This window comes from Sylvia atricapilla, chromosome 1 (genome assembly GCF_009819655.1).
Source record: "Sylvia atricapilla isolate bSylAtr1 chromosome 1, bSylAtr1.pri, whole genome shotgun sequence".
NCBI classification, from domain to species: Eukaryota; Metazoa; Chordata; class Aves; order Passeriformes; family Sylviidae; genus Sylvia; species Sylvia atricapilla.
The window spans coordinates 80,432,711-80,453,795 of record NC_089140.1 but is presented as its reverse complement, the minus strand read 5'-3'; the positions used below and the strand labels follow the sequence as shown (position 1 = coordinate 80,453,795).

The following is a 21,085-nucleotide window of genomic DNA, read 5'->3' as shown; positions in this document are numbered from 1 at the left end:
TACGATAGGCCTTATTTGCTAAAAAATACTGGAGAACAAGAGCAGTAATGACACTATTACTGTTTCTTTGAAGTTCAATGATGAAAGCCAAAGAAATGAACATACAAAGATCACAGCTGAAATGGTTCAAGTACTGTAATCGTAACTCCCCTGTCATATTGGCATGTTTGGACTGTTTTTAAGCTGCAGCAAATTACTAGTGCAATTATGAAGTACAATTTCTCAGAATAACCCTAAAAATAACATAAATCAGAGCAGCACTCTAAAGCTATTATTAGCTGTCTATGTAAATAAATATATTAACATTATTATATTCAACAGACTGTTCCCACATTTTTAATATTTATCTTGGCTTTTATGATGTGTTATTTAAGAATTTAATAAAATATTAAAATGTTACGGTTGTGCAAATTTACTGTCCCTAATTTGACCAGTATTTTGAATGGCACATGAGATTAAGACAGCTCAATTTTAAATGTACAGTGTTACATTCCTAAATTGAATTTGCAGATCTGGGAACATTAGTACAAGGAGACAGTCCTCCCAATATGAGAGGAGTGACTGCCTTGTTTTAACAACTTGCAGAGCACTGCGGTAATGAAGCATTAACCCTCAGATAGCACTGGATGCAAATAATAAACACTATGACTGTAGTATCTATTTATAAAATTCTGTAATTAAAAGCAGGGAAGAAATATGCTATAATGATAACAAATGAACAAGTTAGGAAAAATTAACAGAAATAAACTCCTGATGTACAGAAGTAGAAATAGTTTGGTTATGATTGTTGAAATAGTTAATAATCTAGGAAGCGATTATTTTTCAAGACAGAACATGAAAATAAAAGCTCAATGACCCAGAGTGTTTGGATGAATTTCAGCTAAAAAAACCCCACCAAATGCCTGAACAAAATAGAACATGTCCAAACACCCAGATGTGTGCTTACAATACAATCAGAATTCAGGGGCAATAATGATTTACAGAAATCATTGTCCTTTTCCTTAACAGTGTATTTGTGAAGCTAGAGTCTCCCAGTTCTCTTGCCAGAGCTACTAATCTGCCCAGTAAATTCCTGTAACCTTCTTGTAATTTTTATGACTTGTTACTTCGTGACTCCAGAGTTACTTGCAATAGGTAATCTGAGGATCAGGAGAGGGTGTTCTGCTTAGAGCCTTGATTTGGAAGGTGCAAGTCTTACTGCCAGCCTAAGAATGAAATACTAAAGCAGAACAAAGCCATTGCTTTTCTTACAGAGATTACAGCATGAGAGATCAAGAAACATTGCATGATGTTTAATTAACAATTCCTTGATATATACTAGCAAGCTGTCACATAAAATCTGAATATGACACACTAGAGAAAGAATTAAAGAAATTGTTCTAGAAATGGGTGAATAATTTTCACTGTGTTCATTCTGCTGCGAACTGGAAAAAAACCCCAACAATCCCCAAACCCACAGTACAAATAAACTGTTTGGAAAGAACATACCTATTAACTCTTTATTTCTGACATCTAAGGCCATGTTTCGTAAAGCTGTAGCAACTGCACATACCACCCGGTCATTGTCTATCCGGAGCAGCTCCACCAGGATTGGCAATCCTTTCTCTTTGCGGACGGCAGCGCGGATGTACACTGACCACTGCAAAGACACAGGAGAGAGAGAGTGGCAACAAAGTCAGGAATCCACCACAGACAGGGAGCCATCTCAGCTCACAGCACAGTAAGGGCTAACAGAAGCATTTGGGTGCAAAACTCAAAAAAGAGTGGAAATAATTTCATTGATGATGCCAGGCAACCACTTGATTTGGCAATCAGCACTCTTTTTGCTTTTTATGGTGACAGAGAAATTAAATGATGAATTGACTTCACCCCCAGCACACCTGGTTACATTTTCACAGCCCGAGTCTGCAAATGACTTACTTTTTACCAGCATTTTGTATGCAACATCTAATGATGCTTGTTTACTGCTAAACCAACAACATTTATTTTACAAAATACGTATTACAAAGCAAGTTCAAGAGGTCCGAGCGTTCTTTGTTGTTGCTGTAAGAATTACTCAGTCTACAAACATGAAAACACTATCATCATTTCTCTTGTGATTGTTAACTTGTGCAGAAGGAAAACTGAAGAAAACGACATTCCTGGTTTCAGCAGCTGTAGTGATCCCAACTGGAATACTATTGTACATTGATCTGCTGGTGATTCCCTCAAGAGCTGGCCTGAGGGCGGCGTGTGCCTGTGCTGTGCCTGGCTGCAGGACAAAGCCAGTGGCTGACTCTATCAGAGAAGCCTAAAGGCACTGCCCACCTGACAGCTGGTCATGACACCACTGGCACGGCCTTGTCTTTGTATCAAAGCGAGCAGTATGTTCTCATGTAAACATCCGTTTTATTTGACAGCAGAAATGATGAATAGAGTTGTTTACTTCTAAGAAACCCTTCAGGAGCTCTGAAGACTATCACGCCAGTGAACAAGGGATCTGTGCAGTGTGCTGTGAGTAGGAGGTCCATCCAGAGCTGCACAACTTGGGGTTCCCAGCATGTGAAGGGGTGAAAGAGCAGCTATACTACCCTGGTTTCCCCTCCGCTGTTATCTCCAGCACTTGCAAAACATGTAAACAAGACAGCAGTTGTGACCTTGTGGGGTTAAAGTATATGGGTACTGCCAAAATTAAGATGTTTGGACATCTGCAGATGTACAGGTCTCCTCAGCACAGCCCAATTCAGAACAAGCTGTCCATAAGCACACATTCCTTTCACTTCACAACCTCTTCTCTGGAATTTTCATGAAGTTCCCATTCATGCTTCTTGTACCGACAGCTGAAAGGAAATTATTGAAGCAGAATGTCTCCTTCCTTTCAGTGCTATGGCATGGATGCTTATCTTGCCATTGTACCTGGAAGGCGAAGACAAGTTCTCAAATGCTTTTAAAATATTACAAATATTTCAGAAACTAGGGTGATAAGTCTTAGGATTTTCTGATCTAGATGGTTCTTCTGTTTTGATAAAGACATCCCACTGTAAAGAATAATTACATTGCAATAGCATTACTCCACAGCCAGGCAGAGTAAAAACGAAAAAAAGGTTAGCACATTCACTGTCAGCAGACCCTGCTTAACCCCTGCACAGGGCCTCTACTCACCACAGCTGAAGAGCTTGTTTCAAAAGCATCTGTTTATATAAGATACACGCCCTGAATAGCAAAAGCCAGAATATATATTTATGACAAAAACAGTAGATATGGAGATAGACAAGAACTACAGTGTTGCAATGTCTGTAGTGCAAATTCATTCCAGCTGATTTAATTCAGAGGAAATTGGGGAAAAATAAAGAAACCAGCATTTAAAGAGTATTTTTTTATTAATTCTCCTCTGTAACAAGTACACATAACAAAAGCCAGTTGGCTGGACTTTGCTGTAGATGAAGGTGATAATGGCTATGATAAGCTTTCTAGTCAGTTAAGTTGGATAAGGGGTTTTCAGCATCTCTGTGCACAATAACATGTCTAAAACATAAATGTGCTGTCATTTCGTGCAGCGAAGCAAACAGCTTAGGGGAGATAAGGGATAGCAGGACTCTTGGTTCATCTTATTCTATGGTCTCCCCTCCAGTCTATTCTCTAGAACCAGTGTATAGGATGATCAACAGATAAAAAAACTAAATCAGATCTTAAGGATCAATGAGTTTAACAGGAAGTATTTTCCAAAACATAGTTTCTTTCCTATACCTGATTTTAATGGGATATTCAATATAAAGGACGTTATGGAAACAAGAAATTGCTATCTCTAACCTTCTTGGTTTAATAAATATGTATTTACCTGCCAGTTAGATGTATTCTCACCTGCAGCTGGGAAAGACCAATACCTCCTTGCACTTAAAAAATGCTGTATTTTGTACATCTCTCCCAGGAGAAGCATCTGTTGTGTCTGCTGTGATTACAAGGTGACTGCTTGTGTGAGAGTTCAAGGTAGCAGTGAGAATATTTTGAGAAAGTCGTGAGCCTATATGGTTGAGTGAGAGTTCAAGCTAGCTGAGAGTACTCTGAAAGATGCTGTCCTTGATCGCAGAAGTACGTCACTGATGTAGCAAATCCAAAATAGGCTACACAGGCAACCATTGGGGGTGTTTGTTTTGAGGGAGAAAAGCTTATCTGTGTCTTTTCAATACCAAGGAGAATCAAAAATGATCCTTTAGACCATTCACTATATTTTAAAAACCTCCACACTAAAATCTCAGTAAACAGTTTTCCTTTGATTTTTTTTTTTACTCACCTACCAAGAGAAAACATTAGCACTTGTTTCATAAAGCCAGCTTTACAACAGAATTCTTGGGATGTAGTATTTTCATCCACTCCAACCCAAAAGTTCAAGTGACACAAATTAGGGAATGTTTTAGTTTTAAGCCTAGGGAGAGTAGGAGACATTGTAGGAGAAACACTGAAATAACTCAGTATGAAAAAAGAAGAGAAAATATAGATCTCCTTACTAAATAAACAACACGCAAGCCTTCAGGATCTGTAACAAACCAATTAACTTGATTACAACAGTAAAAAATAGAGCTCCAAAGCTTTCACAGGGGAAGGATCCAACTACAGTGTTTTACAGACACACATATGCACACATACATATAAAACACTGGAAGGAGGACTACAGAAAAGATGTAGGAGAAACCTCTCCTCTCCCCTGTGTACTCCTCTCCCTCCCAAGCTGTCTTTTTCCAGAGGATGTCATCCACTTGGGGAAAAGTTCACAGACTCCTCAATGTGTGATTTGCTATCATTTCATCTACTGTTTCAAGTCATGAACCTTAGGCAGAGAGAAATGCTTTTAATTGTTTCAACGGCCTCTGGAGAACTTTCCATGTGGAAAGTGGTATGAACCGTCTGGTTCTCTTTCCTTAAGCTGCCAATTAGGACAAGTCTCTGCAAGCAATTACACTGTGCTGTGCGGGCTTCAGGGAAGCTCAAATTGAGATGCCTCAAAAGGCCATTTCATTCTTGCAGAGAATGGAGAAATTGATTCAGTCTTGTGTATACTGATGATCCTTCCATTTGCCTAAAGCCATCGTGGAGTGCCTGCACTTCCACATCGTGGGTCAATTGCTAACACGAGCCCAGTGAAGCATAAAAGCGAAGAGATGAAACATCATAAGAAAGAAAAGAGACAAAGGGTTTGTTGCCTATCAGTAAGGAAATGAGGCACTCTGCTAATACGCTTAATCATCCTGTTACTGCACAAATCAGTGGCAGTGTCAACGATCAAATAGCTGTTCAGTTTGTAAAGCAAAGGCATTCCTGTGGGAACAAGCAGCTAAAAAATAGAATAAAATCGTTGCTGCATCAGCTTGAGGCTAAATTATCAGAGACAAACACAAGAGCCACAGTCTGTGCATGAATACACGTTACAAATAATGGAATTTGGGGGGCATTAACTACTACACACCCCTTTGAAGGTACATAGTAGAGCTCCATGTCCACTTTCATTAGTAGCTCTCTTTTTATTTTCATCACAGTAATTAGGTAGAAAAATAGAGTAAACCTGCAAACTATTTTTTTGTTTGTCAGTTACCATTTGCAGAAGTGAATGCCTCCAGGGATTTAAGATTATATTGGGCTGAAACTCAAGAGTAATTACTCTAGAAAAAACTCATTTATATTTTACAGAAAAATTGAAAAGCATTTATTCAGTTAACTCCTTTTGATGTTTCATATGGTTTTCTTTATTTCCCTATGAAGCAGAAACACAGGAGACCAACCTGAACAATGAAGAAATTTTCACCATAAAATGAAAAAAACTACCAAAATAAATTTTCCCGCAAAATGCAAGGAATAGCAACAACTGTATACACTTGACATTTTGAATGGGTTCACTTTCCTGCCATTGACATCAGTGTTCCTGAAGTATCTGCAGAATATTTCATCACATACTTCAACTTTGACTAGATTTTGGATTGTGTTGGTACAGTACAACACTGTGACCCAAAGACTACTGAGTTCCTGAATACTAAGGGGAACTACTGAGACATAAACTACAACATGAGAGCTAAACCAGGGCAGCAAACAAAACAAAACTGAATTACTCAGCAAACTAGAGTACCGGGAAGATTAGAGAGACTTGAGGTCTGCTAGGAAAGGCCTAGAAAGAGTCCATACCAACAGTAGTAAAGTAGCAGACCATGAAAGAGAACTGCATGTTGAATAATCAAAGATCAATGAGTAATTAAAGATTAATATTCCTCTCTGTCTGATCAGACTTAATAAACACCTATCAGGAAAAAAGAAAAATATTTGTATATTCAAAAACTACAGATCTAGTTTACTCAAATCTCTATTGGGATCCCTAAGAAGTCACATAACCTGAGAGAGAGAGCAAAGCTCTGCAATCTTGGTTAGCTTTCTGAAGTATCTGAACAGATCAGAAAGAGACTTCCCAAGGACTTTCTGCCCCCTGATTGCAGTGTTCTGTTCTCAGAAATGATCCTATCTGGTATATCACCAGCAAGTTCTCTATATCTTTGTGTTGGGACAAGAGAAAAGTATTAACTGGTTACTCTTCTCTTGCTCCATAACCTTACTTAAGCTTGAAGAGAGAGGAAAAAAATCCAGTAAAGACGAAGAAAAAAGAAGATAAAAATCCAGTAAAGATACAAAGTTAAATAAATCAACTAGAGAAAAATAAAACAGTTTTAACTTTTCTTAAACAAGAAGGTAAAACTAATAAGGAACTGTCATAACACCTCATCATTCTTGGTTCTGCAGTACAAGTAAGTACTGTGCTTCTAAAATAACGTGAAAACTTTTAGAATCAGTTTTCCAAACATTAAAACTAATATAATTAAAAAAGAAAAGATTTGGGACAAAAGTGACACATCTCAGGGGAAGCACTCTGCTTATAGCAAGGGATTACTTTGAACACGAAGCCACTATGAACTACTGTGCGACCATTCCACATACAGATGTCCGTGGTGATCTCCTCATGATGTCTGTGATACAAGTGTTTGCAGCAGCAGGTCTTGCTTTTCAAATATTGCCCTGCCTCTTCAATTTTGGCTTTTGTCCTCTAGAGCCAATACATCTCCCTTCAAGAATGATCTCTCATTTATGAGGTGTTTCTACCCAGGTAAGCATTCTTGACTGAAAAAAGCATTGGAATTCCTGACAGAATAAATTTCTTATTTAAAAAATTGACTTTGTTGATTACATAGAAAGTAAGCCTTTTCACTGTAAACCAAAAAATAGCTTTCCCCTGGAACAGCCTGATGAAACTTCAAAGGGTTAATACATAAATAACTAGTCATCAGGAAATTCTGGCAGGAACCCACAATATGTCCTTGCCTGATAAGAGAAGATTGATAACCTAGATGTCTGCTGCTTTAGAAAATAATTACTCATTATCTTCAAGTGTCTGGATGGTAAGGAGCTTGAAACTCTCTCATACTACCCTTTGAAGCAGTTGCACTGACCTTGTGTCTAAATGGGTCCCTTTTATGTTTTCAGTTTCCTTATCTAATAATTTACTTAATGGAACTCTTGCTCCTATGAGAGTCAGATTTCCCTAACATGGAATTAACAAAATAAATGCAGTTCCTTGTCTAAGGAACAAAGACCAAGATAACATCTAGCCATCTCAAGAGATCAGACCAACGACCTATAAACCCCATTCACATGGGTACTGTACCTGCATATTAGGGATCAAAGGCAGGGACATTCAGTAGTCTAACCAAAGAGCCTCCTCATTCCCTGCTGAATATGATCAAACATGGAACAGAAAGGAGAGGAGCTAGAAAGAACCAGGCAAGGAATGCTGTAGTTTCATGAGACTGATACTGATGTCAACAGAGAAGCACGTGCTCCTCATGTTCAATCAAAGGATAAGAAAGGAGGAGGGTCAGCAGAACTGCTACCCTGGACTTGCAGAGGACAAACTTCAGACTGTGTAAGAGACTGGTTCACAGAGTACCTTGACAGTACTGAAGGGCAAAGAAGTCCAGGGAAGCTAGACATTTTTCAAGTAGGAAATCTTAGAAGGTTGCTCCTGTTGTTGACAGAACCAAGTCATCCCTGTATGTTAAAAGATGCATTGATACCCCAAGAGCAGCAGCTTGGCTGAACAAAGAGCTTTGCTGGAGCTCTGTTTCTGTAAATACAGCACCAACAAAAAGAAGGTTAAGGAGAATCTCAATCCTTTATTGGATGCAGGGGGAAATACAGTGACAGGAGATGAGGAAAGAGCTGAAGTAACTAAAATGCCTCTTGCTCTTGGATCACAACAACCCCAGGCAGTGCTACTGGCTGGGGCAGAGTGGCTGGAAAATGGGCCAGCAAAAAAGCAGCTGGGGGTGCTGGTCACAGTGGCTGAATGTGATGCAGCCTGTGTCCAGGTGGCCAAGAAGGTCAAGGGCATCCTGGCCTGTACCAGGAACAGTGTGGGAAAGGAAGTTTGCCGTCCTGTCATTAAAGTAGATGAGGGAGTTCACAAAGCCTGTAAATTGAGATGGAAGACTGAGTGCACAAAAGGGACTAACCAAGGCCCAGAGCAGGTGTGCTATCTGTTCCAGTGTAAGCCATTATGTTGCCACAAGAAATACAGCAAATCTTGTTTCCTGGCTTTAAAAGATGTTGCCTATGTTAGTCATGATAGCACTTTTTTTTTTTTTTAAGGATCATACAGATGAAGACATTATCTTTAAGAGTTTGCCAAAACTAAGGAAATGCCACTTGTGGTGACAACACTGCATTACCAAGTGCATGTAATAGAAAAGGTAATATAGGACCAGTGGCAGTGGGGAGTATGTAAAACACAAGACTTTTGCAGAACAGCAGGAATTGCTTTTTCACTTGTGAGGGGGACTGAGCACTGGCACAGGTTGCCCAGAGAGGTTCTAGAGTCTCCAGCCTTGGAGACATTCAGAAAACCATCTGGACATGGTCCCAGGCAACTGCCTCTAGGTGGCTTTGCTTAAACAGGGAGTTGGACCAGATGACCTCCAGATGCCCCTGCTCACCTCAGCTCTTTCATGATTCTAGGAGTTCAGGGCAACAGGTCTTGCAATATCGCAGTAATGTCGGGCAGATAAACTGACATCAGCCTAAATTCAGCTGTCAGTTACATACACACAGACACAGTAGTAATCAGACATCCTAAAATTTCCTTTCTTCCAGAGAGGGTAATTTTATTCAGAAGGGACATAACCTTGGATGCTTGACATTGTTAACTCGAGGACATTTTGCATATAACTTTTTACAGGCTCACGAGATTTAATGTGTTAATAGCCAATTGACCAAGGTGAAAACTAAAAAGAACTTGCCACTTTTATTCTCACCATCTGAGGAGAAGTATTAATGCCAGACTACATATAAAAAGATCATCTTTTACAGGATCAGATCACTCTTGTAATTTTAAACCGTGTAATTTTTTCAATCCAAGGTATTAAAATAAAAAAAAATTCTATGGGGTTGCAGAAAGAACTTGTTTAAAGACTTATAGTGGGAGAGATTTCTTAGTAAGCAGGCAATTGTCTTCAGAATAGAGCTGAGGGAGTCAGAAAGTCTCCCTTTTTCTTATTCTACATTTTTGCACAAATTTGGTTAAACCCAAATTAAGTGGCAAAGAAAAATAACAGAGCTCCCAGTGAAAGTTAAAGCCTAATGGGAAATAAAAGAGTTCACACTGCTTCCAAAGGCACATCTCAAACCTTATTTGTTCAGGGAAAACTCCAGCTAAGATTGATGAGGAAAGTGTTTCCCTAGTTTTATTATTTCATATTTCTAGGCAGCTTTAATATTCAAGTTCATATTAAGTATAATTACAAAAAGCCAATCCTTGAAAAAAACCCAAACAACTTAGGAGTGGCAATGAGAGGAAGCAAACCCAACAGCCACGATTTCCACGTGTTGCCCCTTCTGTCTGCAGCATGTTCGGGATACCGTGAAATTACCATGGTTGTGATCTGATGGCATAAAATGTTTTGGGAAGCAATGACTTCCCTAAAACAGTAACCCTTCCAGTCCCACGTAGCAGCTGGGCTCTACAGAGGGTGGGTGCAGATCCAGGGCTGACGAGCTGCCCCACTGCTGTCAGGTAGCAGCACTGTGCTTGGAGTGTGTATTACTGGCAGCCACCAGCCCTGCCAGGAGGGGGACACCCAGTGACCCCCTGCTGGTGTCACAGGTCACTGTACAGGGCAGCACTTAGACCTCAGGCAAGGTGACACCCTGGCAGTGATGTGGAAAATGTTAATTTGTCCAGTCTTTCCAGAAGACTTACTTGGTTGTCTCCATAGATATTATTCCAGAAGGGCCAATCCTGTTTTTCACAGATGTATCAAGTAAGCACATGAACAAAAAAGAAATCTCTGTGAGGATACGCAGGCCATTTTCCATGACAGAGATGGTTCTTCTCCTTCAGATTCCAATACCAGTGTCTTCCTTACGTGACATCTTGATGCAGAACAGTAAGATGAACAAATGTCCATGCTTATATGAAACAGTCTCTTCCAAAATGAGTTCTGCTTTGCATATAAGCTGTCAATCCTTTTCAAAACTACAATATACACCAAAGTGAAGATATACAGTCATAAGGTATGCCAGGTTAAAATTTCACACTGCAAACATTCTTCCTCATACCACAAAATCCTGTTTTAGTGATATATCTAAAAAAATCCTGTTTTACTGACAAACCTTCATTTGGGTCTCTGGATATATCTGTGACCAGGACGCTCCTTTTTTGATTTGTTACAGACTGTGCTTGATCTAATAATAATTGCAGTGACCAAATATTTTTAGTCACAATAAAAAACTTCCAAGTTTTACTTTGCAGTTGGGTAATATAGGTCAAGACTTTAGTTTGAAGTGTTTCATTTTGACATAGAAAGGCTGTACATAAATAAAAGCATGTCACACTTTTTTCTTTTATGTTAGTATTTGGCTTTAGAAGGAATTCCTGCAACTGAAGCAGTGCTAAAAATGTCCCACAGATTACGTTTCACCATGTGCATGTGTCGATTTTATGTGTATGTATCCCTGAGAAACTATATTCCCTGAAATAATGAAAACTTTCAGCCTTTCTGAGCTATTAATCCTTAAAGCTACATACTGCTGCTTTCTTTTTGTGCCTGAAACTCTCCAAAGTAGTCTAGGGGATTTATACACATATCGTCTGTTAATTCTAGTGGCAGACATTTATCTAAATCCCCTACACAACCTTTTATTTTTAAAAAATTACTCAGGCTTCTTTTTATCTGCTAACTTTCCCTCTGTAATAGCACTGGCTAAGCACTGCCTGTGTTAAAAATATTACCTCTTGGCCACCCAAGAGGATTAGACAGCTTTGTACCAGAGGAACCAAAAGGGTGAAACAGCTAGGAAAGAATTATGCAAGTGCGTAATATCAACTGGATTGTATTTTTTCCAGAAGAGACTGTATCTTCAGTAGTGTGTGAGCACACCCGGTAGGCTGGGTGCCTCTATAGTCTCTGATTCTTCTGGCATTAAAATAATGCTAATTGGAAAAAGCCCACGACTGCTCTTGGTATTACTATTAATAGCAACATTGTTTATCTTCATGCAGTTTGCTCTTTTCTCTTTCAGTCCATCAAAAAGTTCCTCTTGAAAGAATTCAAGTTAAAAAAAAAAATCCACTCTTTACACAATTACTGTGTGTTGGAGGAACTAAAAAAATTAAAATCTCCCTTAGGAATAACCTCTTTTAAGAGTTTTCTATCTTTTATTTCAGTCATTTTATATCTGGACTGCAGCAGTGGAAAGGAGAGGTCAAAAGGTGGAAACATCAATGCTTATGTAATCCCCAAAGAGGATTACTCCCCTCACAAAAATGGCTAGTATGACATGTGAAATTAAGGATATTCATTCTGTGTCTGCACATCCCTTGTAATAGAATTGGTGAGTCTTTAGAAAAATAGAGCAATATGAGAACAACTCAGCTTTTCTCATGGCATCAGCACAGATAGTATTAAAGTCCAAAAACAGTTTTTCTAAGCCAGCACTCGCCAAAGAGCTCTGCAGAGCTTCGTTTCCTCTCCCTGTGCACTTCTGCCAACTAAAGGATGACAGGTATACAGATTTATTAGAAATGGGAGAAGGGACACCACATGGATTTTAGCACTTCTATTAGTCCTGGCAAACATGCATGCATTGTTTTCTCATTTGGACCAGGGCTACACCCATTCCCAGATGGACAGAACATATTTATTGCTTATCTCTGCCAGGATTACACCATCTGAAGCAGTCTACAACATGAGAATAATAAAACCATAATTATTTCCAGGCACAGTGCTTACATAGGACAAAAATCACTGAACAGATACTCTGTTAAATCATTTTACATGCCACTGAATGCAACAGTCAAAGATCTATTCTAAGTCTGGTGGAACACAACTATTAAAAAAAACCCAACAAAACATCACATGCCTTGGAAGAACTAGTGAGTGTGCCAACCCAACTTCCAATAAAACTTTATAGGAGAAAGAAAATTTAGTGTCAGTGCTAATATTTCAAAATGAATGCCTAATTAAATTGGTATTTACATATCACATACAAATGTGCAACTGCTTAAAACCCAACAGGATACCTTTTAAGACATAACTTTGATCAGTGCACTTCCCCGTGCATGACTGTTTTCATTGTAAATGAGAAAAATTCCTGCTGAGAGTTAATTTAAAATCAGTGCATTATAGTTACACCACAGGATTAGACAGTGAGTACTTTCACCCAATTAAACCAGTTTACCATCAGGAAAGCCGCCCTTAAAAGTAAACAAAGTTCAATGTTATCTTGAATTTTACTGATCTGTCCTAAATTTGCAAGTATTTTCTTAAATTTTAACTTGATATACTGCAAATAATACGTGAAAGAAAAATGGTGCTTTGGAATTTAATCAAAAAATAGGATTAGCTGGAGTAGAGTGCCTTGATTGCACATTTACTCACTCATTATATATAATTAATCATATTATGAATGTATTTTAATAATGCCTTATTTTTTAAAAAAAGTAGATGCTAAGATTACTTGGGCTGGTATCACATCATTTGTATCTTGCTCTGCTGTGCCCTGGCTTCACCTAAGGGACAGAATGTCAACCAGTTTCTGCAGTGACAAAACAATATGATTTCATTTGATTGCCACTGGCTCATTTTTAGCTCATTTTTCATGGCTTTGTCACCCAGGTCCATAAAGAACTGCTTCTCCTCATTCTCCACATTTGGATATTGGTTTGCATTGGCAATTTTTCATACCTGACTTGACCAATGTGATCTTTGCTGCTGTATGCTGACATTTGCTATAATATGACTACCTTGAAATACTATCTCAAATCTGACTTCAGACAGTTCTTTGGGAACAGAAGGTTATTCCACTACCAGAAGCAATTAGGTACATTTATATCACCAACCTGCTGTCAGCTGTAGGGCCGTTTCAGAACCAAAGAGGAAATATGTATTGGGCTAATATTCCTACCTTCCAACTCCCAGCAGCCAAGTTCTGCAGTGCCCCTGCTGCCCCCTCCAGCGTGTCTGGATTTGAGCACTCAGAAAGAAGTGTGAGGTAGGGTTTGACTATTGAAGGGTGCCACAGCATCTGGATTCCTTTGGGTGGTTCTGCACAGTCTGGGAGAGGTCCTACGCCATCCCACTGTTGGAAAGCACAAATCAGATTGTCAGCAAGAACAGTGAAATACACTTGAGAATTGCCTCAAACTGTAACATCTGTGAAGGCATCTGCCCATAAACAGATGTTCTCAATTTTTGTACATCATGTGATTCTTCACGGAGGAACCAAATTTCCTACTCAGCATTCCTTATAGACAAGCTATAAGATTGGCAGAAATCCCAGTGTTTTAGCTAGCTGACATAACAAAAACACTTTTCACTGCATGTATTTTTTTTGTGTGGGAACAGAAGCCCAATGAATGTTATCTTAAGAGGCAAATCTAGAACCTGCATGGGGAGAAGAGAATTTCTTCTCACATCCTTCTCAGTTCTCCACATTCTCTCTCTTCCCATGAGAGGAAAAACAACACAGAATGCTACTATGGAAAACAAAATCATTCAAGGCCATGAACCCCCATCCTATGAAAGGCACAAGTGTGACCAAGTCTTCCTCAACTGCACACCTTCTGGCTTCTCACAGTGAGAGTGCAGGAGGTATTCAGCCAGCCAGCTGTGTGGTCCGAGACTCCAATACAACTGGCACAACCTGCTCTCAACAAACCCACTGTTCCTCTCATAACATGCTGAGTTTTGCCATGAAAAACAACTCGGTTCTGATATCCAAAATGTGCAATATTTAATCCTGAACAATAGGTAGGTTATTACACAAAACCCACTCTTACCAGAAATAAATATCCAGGAGGACAGGGATTCTTCTCTCCAGTGGAGCACACAACACTTACACTAATGTATGAAACATCTCAAAGGAAAATACAGACTTTCTTTTTGACTTTTCAACAAAGGTAAGATGTGGAATACACTTTCAATATAATTTAATATGGTAATCTACTTATGTATTTATTCCGTAGTTTGTTTTGTACAATAAGGATATTTTAATAATTAATTGCTCTAGTGCCACTGTTAGAACAAGTCTTAACTTTTTTTATAAAAGATCTTTCCTAACACCTCTGACATGTTCACATTGCATACTACAATAAAAAGCAAACCTTTTCGTACCTTCGGTTAGCTATTACTGTGTTTATATAAACAAAAGATCTGTACCATAATATTAAACATTTACTAAACATACAAATATAGCATAAGTCAAATTAACTCCTGGTTTAAACCTGCAACAGTTAATTTAACTAGTTATGACTATACAATAATACTTGCACTGGGAAAGACTTATGACCTCTTGTTTTCAGGAAGTACCAATCGTAATTTCATTTACACTAACTTTAAAAATAAAATACATGTATTTTTAAGAGACAGTCAATCAAGTCGTCCCTAATAACAACTAACCCAATTTCAACAAGGTTTTGTGTGCTTAATACCTTTAGGAATGAAACCCACTATTTTTATTTCTAAATTCAAGCAGAACAAACACCAAAGTGGAAAGCTAGAGAAACCATTTCATACACATGAGCAGTTACCAGAAAGCAGCTCAGATGTAAAACTCACTATCATAGTTTAAAAGAACTGGCATAGCAATGCCCAATGATGGTTGAGAAAGTAGAGGACAAATGACTTCTGGAGAAACAATGCCTTCAAATGACACTATTATGGGGCTGTGTCTTCAAAATTTTTAATATATTTCTGCCTTTAAACCAATAGATTGCTTTCAGTGCATGTGCTTTTTCCTCCTTATAAATCACCAGTCTTGCCAGAAATGAGTTTTTTTAGCTCATAAAAAATACATTAAAGCCTGCTTCTTATTTTAACTCTCAGAATTCAATCATTCACACTGTCAGATTTTTTTGGAAACAAATGAGAGACATATCTTACAGGTCAAATCTGACCTCACACCAGGTTGAGGTTTTGTACCTTAGTAAGTCCACTAATGAATGACTTGTGATGTCCAAGGGCACCAATTCAAGTCTTCACTTGTCTCATCCCAACTCACACGAATTATGCATTATGCAACTGAAGAGTGTTTGCACAGGGTATATAATTGCAAGGACAAAGCACATGAAATGCTTCAAATCTATCAGATCTACCCCTAGGAGGGGGTATATGCCTATGTGAAGGTGTAATTTTTTTATGCTTAGCTACTTACACTCGTAAGATCCCAAGGACTACTGAAAATCAGCTGATACACACAGAGCCCTATATACATGTTCATGCTGTGCTGATACATATAAAGCACTAGAAATTATCTAGCAGATCAATTAATATTTAATATTGTTTTGCCATTCTGTCCAGTAATGAGAAAACATTAGGAAATAAAAAAAGGAGACAAATTACTGCATTTCCCTGCCTTTCTTGCAACTCACTTTCAGCATGATTGCATTAATTTATCACCAACTGGGAGGGAAGACCTTTTTCCCAAGATGCTCAGAGTCCATGTAAGAATGATGAAAATCTTTGGTACCACACATGCATGTGAAGCGAAAGCACAGGAGATTCAATGACCCTGGAAAATATCCTGCTCTGCATGGGGCCATGTTCTGGATTTGTGCTGGGAACAGTGTTGATAACCCAGAGATGTTATAGCCACTGCTGAGTAAGACTGACACAGCCTTTTCTGCTCCTCATCCCACCCCACCAGTGAGCAGAATGAGAATGGGGATGCAGAGCTGGGAGGGAATACAGTCAGGACAGCTGACTCCAACTGAGCAAGGGAACATTCCATACTACATGATGTCATACTCAGAATATGAAGCTATGGGGAAGAAGGAAGGGAAGACATTTGGAGAGATGGGGTTTGCTTACCCAAATCACTGTTTGCATGATGGAGCCCTGCTTTCCTGGGGATGGCTGAAGATGGGAAGTATTCATGCCTGCCCATGGGAAGTGGTGAATGAATTCCTCCCCTTGCTTAACTTGTATGTGGGGCTTTTGCTTTCCCCATTAAACTGCTTTTACTTAAACCCACGTGTTTTCTCACTTTCATTCCTCTCTGCCCCCTCCCCAGTGTGAGAGTAGCTGTGTGGGTTTGGCTGCTGGCTGGGGTTAGAGCAGCACCTGCTGTGCCTGTGGCAGCCTCTGCCCTGCAGGGCTCAGTGCCTTCTGGTGTCTTTTGTGTAGCTTTAGTGCCTGAAGCTGTACAGCTGCAGGGCGTGCAGAACTGACACAGGTAAGCAAAGAAGCTATTGCAAAGGAGATCTGCCTGATTTTCACTCATTTATTTTGTATTTCATCAACATCAATTGTCTGAGAAAAAAAAATATATTGTTCCCCAAGTGGTATTAGAGTTCAGACGTAAAATAGTGGTTAGGGCATGGCAGAAGCTGCTTTGCAGTTTGCATTGCTAAATATTAATGAGCTGAGGCAGCATCCTCACCAGTAAACACCTCTACCCAGTAAATTACTGGAAGAGTTACTGTACAGTTGCAGCCCATCAGGAATGATCAGGAAGGTCTATTTGAAATAGACTGAGGCTGCAGTAGGAGCCTCTGGAAAAGAGGACAACATGCAATTACTCTTCCTAGCTTATACTGAGGAGAAAAAAAAAAAGTCATAAACAAATATTCCTTCCAGGCTTCCCTCCTTCAGCTGAAATTACCCACATATATTGTGGTTGAAGCTGACAAACTGCTTGTTACGTGGGTGAGATACAAATCTCTCATTTCCTGAGACTGGTGCGAAAAAAGGATGAAAGTCCAGAAAAAGAAAAAGCCAAATACCAAGATCTTTTAAGAACAACAGACTTTTGATAGTAAGAGTACTCTAACAAAATTTCCAAATTTTCATAATTTTAAGAAATCTGAGAGGAGAAAAAAGATCACTCATCGAGATGCTCTCCTGTGCCGCACAACAGATTATCTACCACCACCTTTCTCATTTTAATGAAAGCAAATCCATATTTATAGTGCAATTGTACTAAATACCTGGGAAGACTTCAACTCAGCAAGAGCAGTACACTCAGCTAATTTTGGGGTTTGAACTAGTAACAACCTCAAATTGGTGGGGTTTGCTTTTAAATAGGTATCTCATGACAATACGTTTTTCTGTGATAACAAAACAACAGTGTTTTGTTTTATTTTATTTATTACATATGAGTATATCCTTTCCCCCACTCTGTACAAATTACCACTACTAAAAAAAATAGGAAGAAGTTAAAACAAACTCCAGCAACGTCTTAAACCATCTAGACCTCTCTCCAATGATCCTAGACATTTGGGACAGTCTGATGACACTGTAGGCTGCCTTGAGGCAGCAGGGATAAAATTCGTATCAGCAATTACACAGTGCTTACTAAAACCATTTCTGAAATGCTGAAGACTTTTCAATTAACAGGCCCCCTAGGAAGACACTGGTATCTCATTCTGCATGTCTTAGTGGCTGTGACAGTCTCTGCCAGCTCTCCCTAGACATGTCTGTCCAATACCCTCTTTTGGACACCTTTGTCCAAGAGGTGACTTGGCTGATGCTGTCTAGAGTAGAAATCAGAAACTCAGCAAGAACAATACACCCAAGTCACAGAGTTTGATTTCAGAATCCATGCACAGCTGACATAAGCAGGCAGGAATACCACTATTTACATCAAGTCAAACTTCAGTTTAGATATCCAGGCCTAAATAAAGGTGGTGAATATAAATGCAGGTGTTAACTGACACAGAGACTACAGGTGCATGGTGGGAGAGAGCAGAACTCATTGCAAAAATAATGATACCCTTCTCAGCTTGATGCAACAGCATTTACAAATTAAAGTGCAAAAGTGTCTGAAATGCTTTCGAAACACTTCAATGTATTGAATCATTATAACTAATCTCAGATATTAATAAATCTAAATTGTATTTTATGTTATACTCTTAAAGTAATTGTCAATGCCTTTAATCAACTTCTTAATATTATGCTTAGCAAAAAAAAAAAAAATAAATCAGTTTGTGCATTTTCTCTTTGCTTAAAAACAGACCCTTCCCAAATGAAAGGGGATAGAGTTAAAGCTAGGAAAACAGCCCTTTGCATGTCACTGCATGCCCTTCTCCTGTCCACAGAAAGCTGAAACTAACTGGCTTTGCAGTATATTGCACAAACTGACAAATACAAATTACATTTAATAACCCTGCAGTTTTGACTTTGAAAACAAATTGGCCGTACATGACACTGAGAGGCTCACAGAGTATCTGGGAAGATGCTGTGTAGGCAAGCAAGAAAGTAGAAATGCTTTTCAAAAAACTCTGTAAGGAATCGCTCAAGATAGTGATTTTTGCTGCTCAACATTTGACATAACCACCTTGAGCAAGATGAGGAAGCAACAAGTGGAAATAATATTCTTTCTGAGCAAGGACATACTGGCAACACAGCCTTTTATCCCTAATCACAGTTCAAATTATTGGTTAAACCCAGGAGGTGCCACCATTTCTCTGTTTCTGTGCTTATTAGCTTGGTATGGCTTGGCAGAGTACGAAGCACACTTGGCAAAACTGTGGGGGCACCACAAGAAAAGATGTATCTGGAAGATTTATTTTTTATGCTTTTTGAAATACTATTGCCTTAAACCTGCTATTTCACCTAGATAGAAGAATTTACAGGCCATTTAGCAAGCATGCTAAAGAGGTGGGCCAGTCAATTCTTAATGATATATAACTTGAAATGTTGCTGTTGTACCTTAAGGCTCCCGACAGAAGGTGAAAAAGAAGGTCAGGCTCATTTCAGAAGTGTCACTTCAATCAAAAAACAGACTTTGGGCTAGATTCTGGTTTGACAAGAATGATCACAGATGGGGAACTTGAGACGAACATGAAGCCAAGAAGTCAACATGTTTTTCTTAGAGAAGAAAGGAAAAGAAATGAAATTGCACTGCATGTATACATAATGGGCTGCATAAGAAGAAATAAAATAAGGATTAATGACAACTCCATGGCGAGTTTTTTTAACTGAAGTTGGACCATGCATCTGATTTGCCCTTTTTGTCATAATCCTCATTTTTCATACAGCTCACAGAATAAAACTGTTGGCAGCAGTGAGCATGCCATAAGCATCAACACTTTCAGCAGTGGAAGAATCAGTTTCCATTTGAAGAGTGACACAATACAAGGGAGAGAGGTTGATGGCTACAGGGTCCTGGTTGGAGATGAAGGGGTCTGTGGCTGGAGAGCTTACTGGGGTGAGGGCTCAGTACCAGCTGATCTCAGCTAAGCAGCAGAGAAAAACTAACAAAGCAGTAGAGAATTACAGTCCCAGAGGTTTGAGACAGAAATCAGATGAGTTTCACTTATTTTTTTCTGAGGTCTTAACGGAAGTCTTGCTTTCTGTTTTTCAATAAATAAAATCAGTGCTTTACCTAGATTTTATCACAGAGGTTCAGAAGGTTTGGGCCTCTTCTAACATTCAATTTGTGTGACAAAGTAGATGCCTCAGGAACCTCTCTTAGCTCTGGTGAAATGATTGTGGGCTCTTTTAACACCACTCACCTTTATTCTGAATTGTGGAGAACACTTGTTTCCCGTGGTCCTAAGGGAACTCCTTAAGTAATTTGAAAGGTGTCATTAGACCTATGATCTGAACAAAGACACATCTCTTACTTGATTCCAAGATGTACAGAAGTTGCCTTTATAGACAACTGATAGACAACTGGCATCATTAATTAAAAAAAAATCCAGTTTGTTCTTGAAAGGCCTTTGAAAGAGGCCACATTTTATACTTCCATTCAATTCTGTTCTTTCCTTCAAGTAACTTACATGTGACTACAAGTGAAACATGACTTAGAAAAACTGGGATGCTTGCTCCTTAAACCATAAAAAAAAAAGAAATAAACTTGTACTTTCATTATAGAGAAAACCCATTAGAAAGTGACTTTAATATAAAGTTTCTCCCGTTTTTATGGTTTAAGAAATAAACGCCCCTGCTCTGTGAGGGATTTTTTTAAGTATGGAAAGCTGCATCTTCATCCATATCCTTTGTCTAAAATGATACTTCTGTTTTTCTTCTGCAACTACAGTAGTTTTGCTACTATTGTTTTACTAACACTTTTATCCAAAAATTAAATACTACCTCATAACTGCACAAATGGAGCTCAAGAAAATACACATAATAATGAAGTAACTAAGTTACAGTGATAGTGTAATAGGAAAATTCCAAAATTACATTCACTAAAATCTGAACATTTTTTCCTCCACACTGTTTTGTACATCTTACTTTCTGAGAATTACTGAAACAGCAATTTTGTTATTCAAAACCTCTGTGTACTGCCATGAAAGGGAAAAAACCCTATACCCTGAACACATATCTTCTGGGGCATAAAATGTAGCAACCACAGACTGGATACTACTCCCCTGTACTGAGGTGTCACAACTGACAGAGACGTGCCTATGCCCTGTGCGTTGTCTGAAGAAATAAACTCTCAAGTATTGTAAGTACCACAAAGACAAAGAAGCAGAAAGAACAGATCTTTTTCCTCAGTTAGACAATTGTGTCTGCACTGGACAAGCGCCTCTGAACATACTTCTGTTCTCATTTTTGCAAAACAAATGGACAAA

General features: G+C 38.8%; 1 protein-coding gene across 3 annotated transcripts in view; it reads right to left on the bottom strand.

Moving 5' to 3' along the window:
- Window positions 1-21,085, bottom strand: part of CTNND2 (catenin delta 2) — a 633,671-nt gene that overhangs the window by 68,770 nt on the left and 543,816 nt on the right. For all 3 annotated transcript variants that reach the window (XM_066326477.1, XM_066326491.1, XM_066326484.1), the window contains 2 exons: window positions 13,471-13,644; window positions 1,489-1,639 (listed from right to left, as the gene is read on the bottom strand). In XM_066326477.1, coding sequence (XP_066182574.1) covers window positions 1,489-1,639; window positions 13,471-13,644 — 325 coding nt within the window. The remainder of the gene's footprint in view (window positions 1-1,488; window positions 1,640-13,470; window positions 13,645-21,085) is intronic.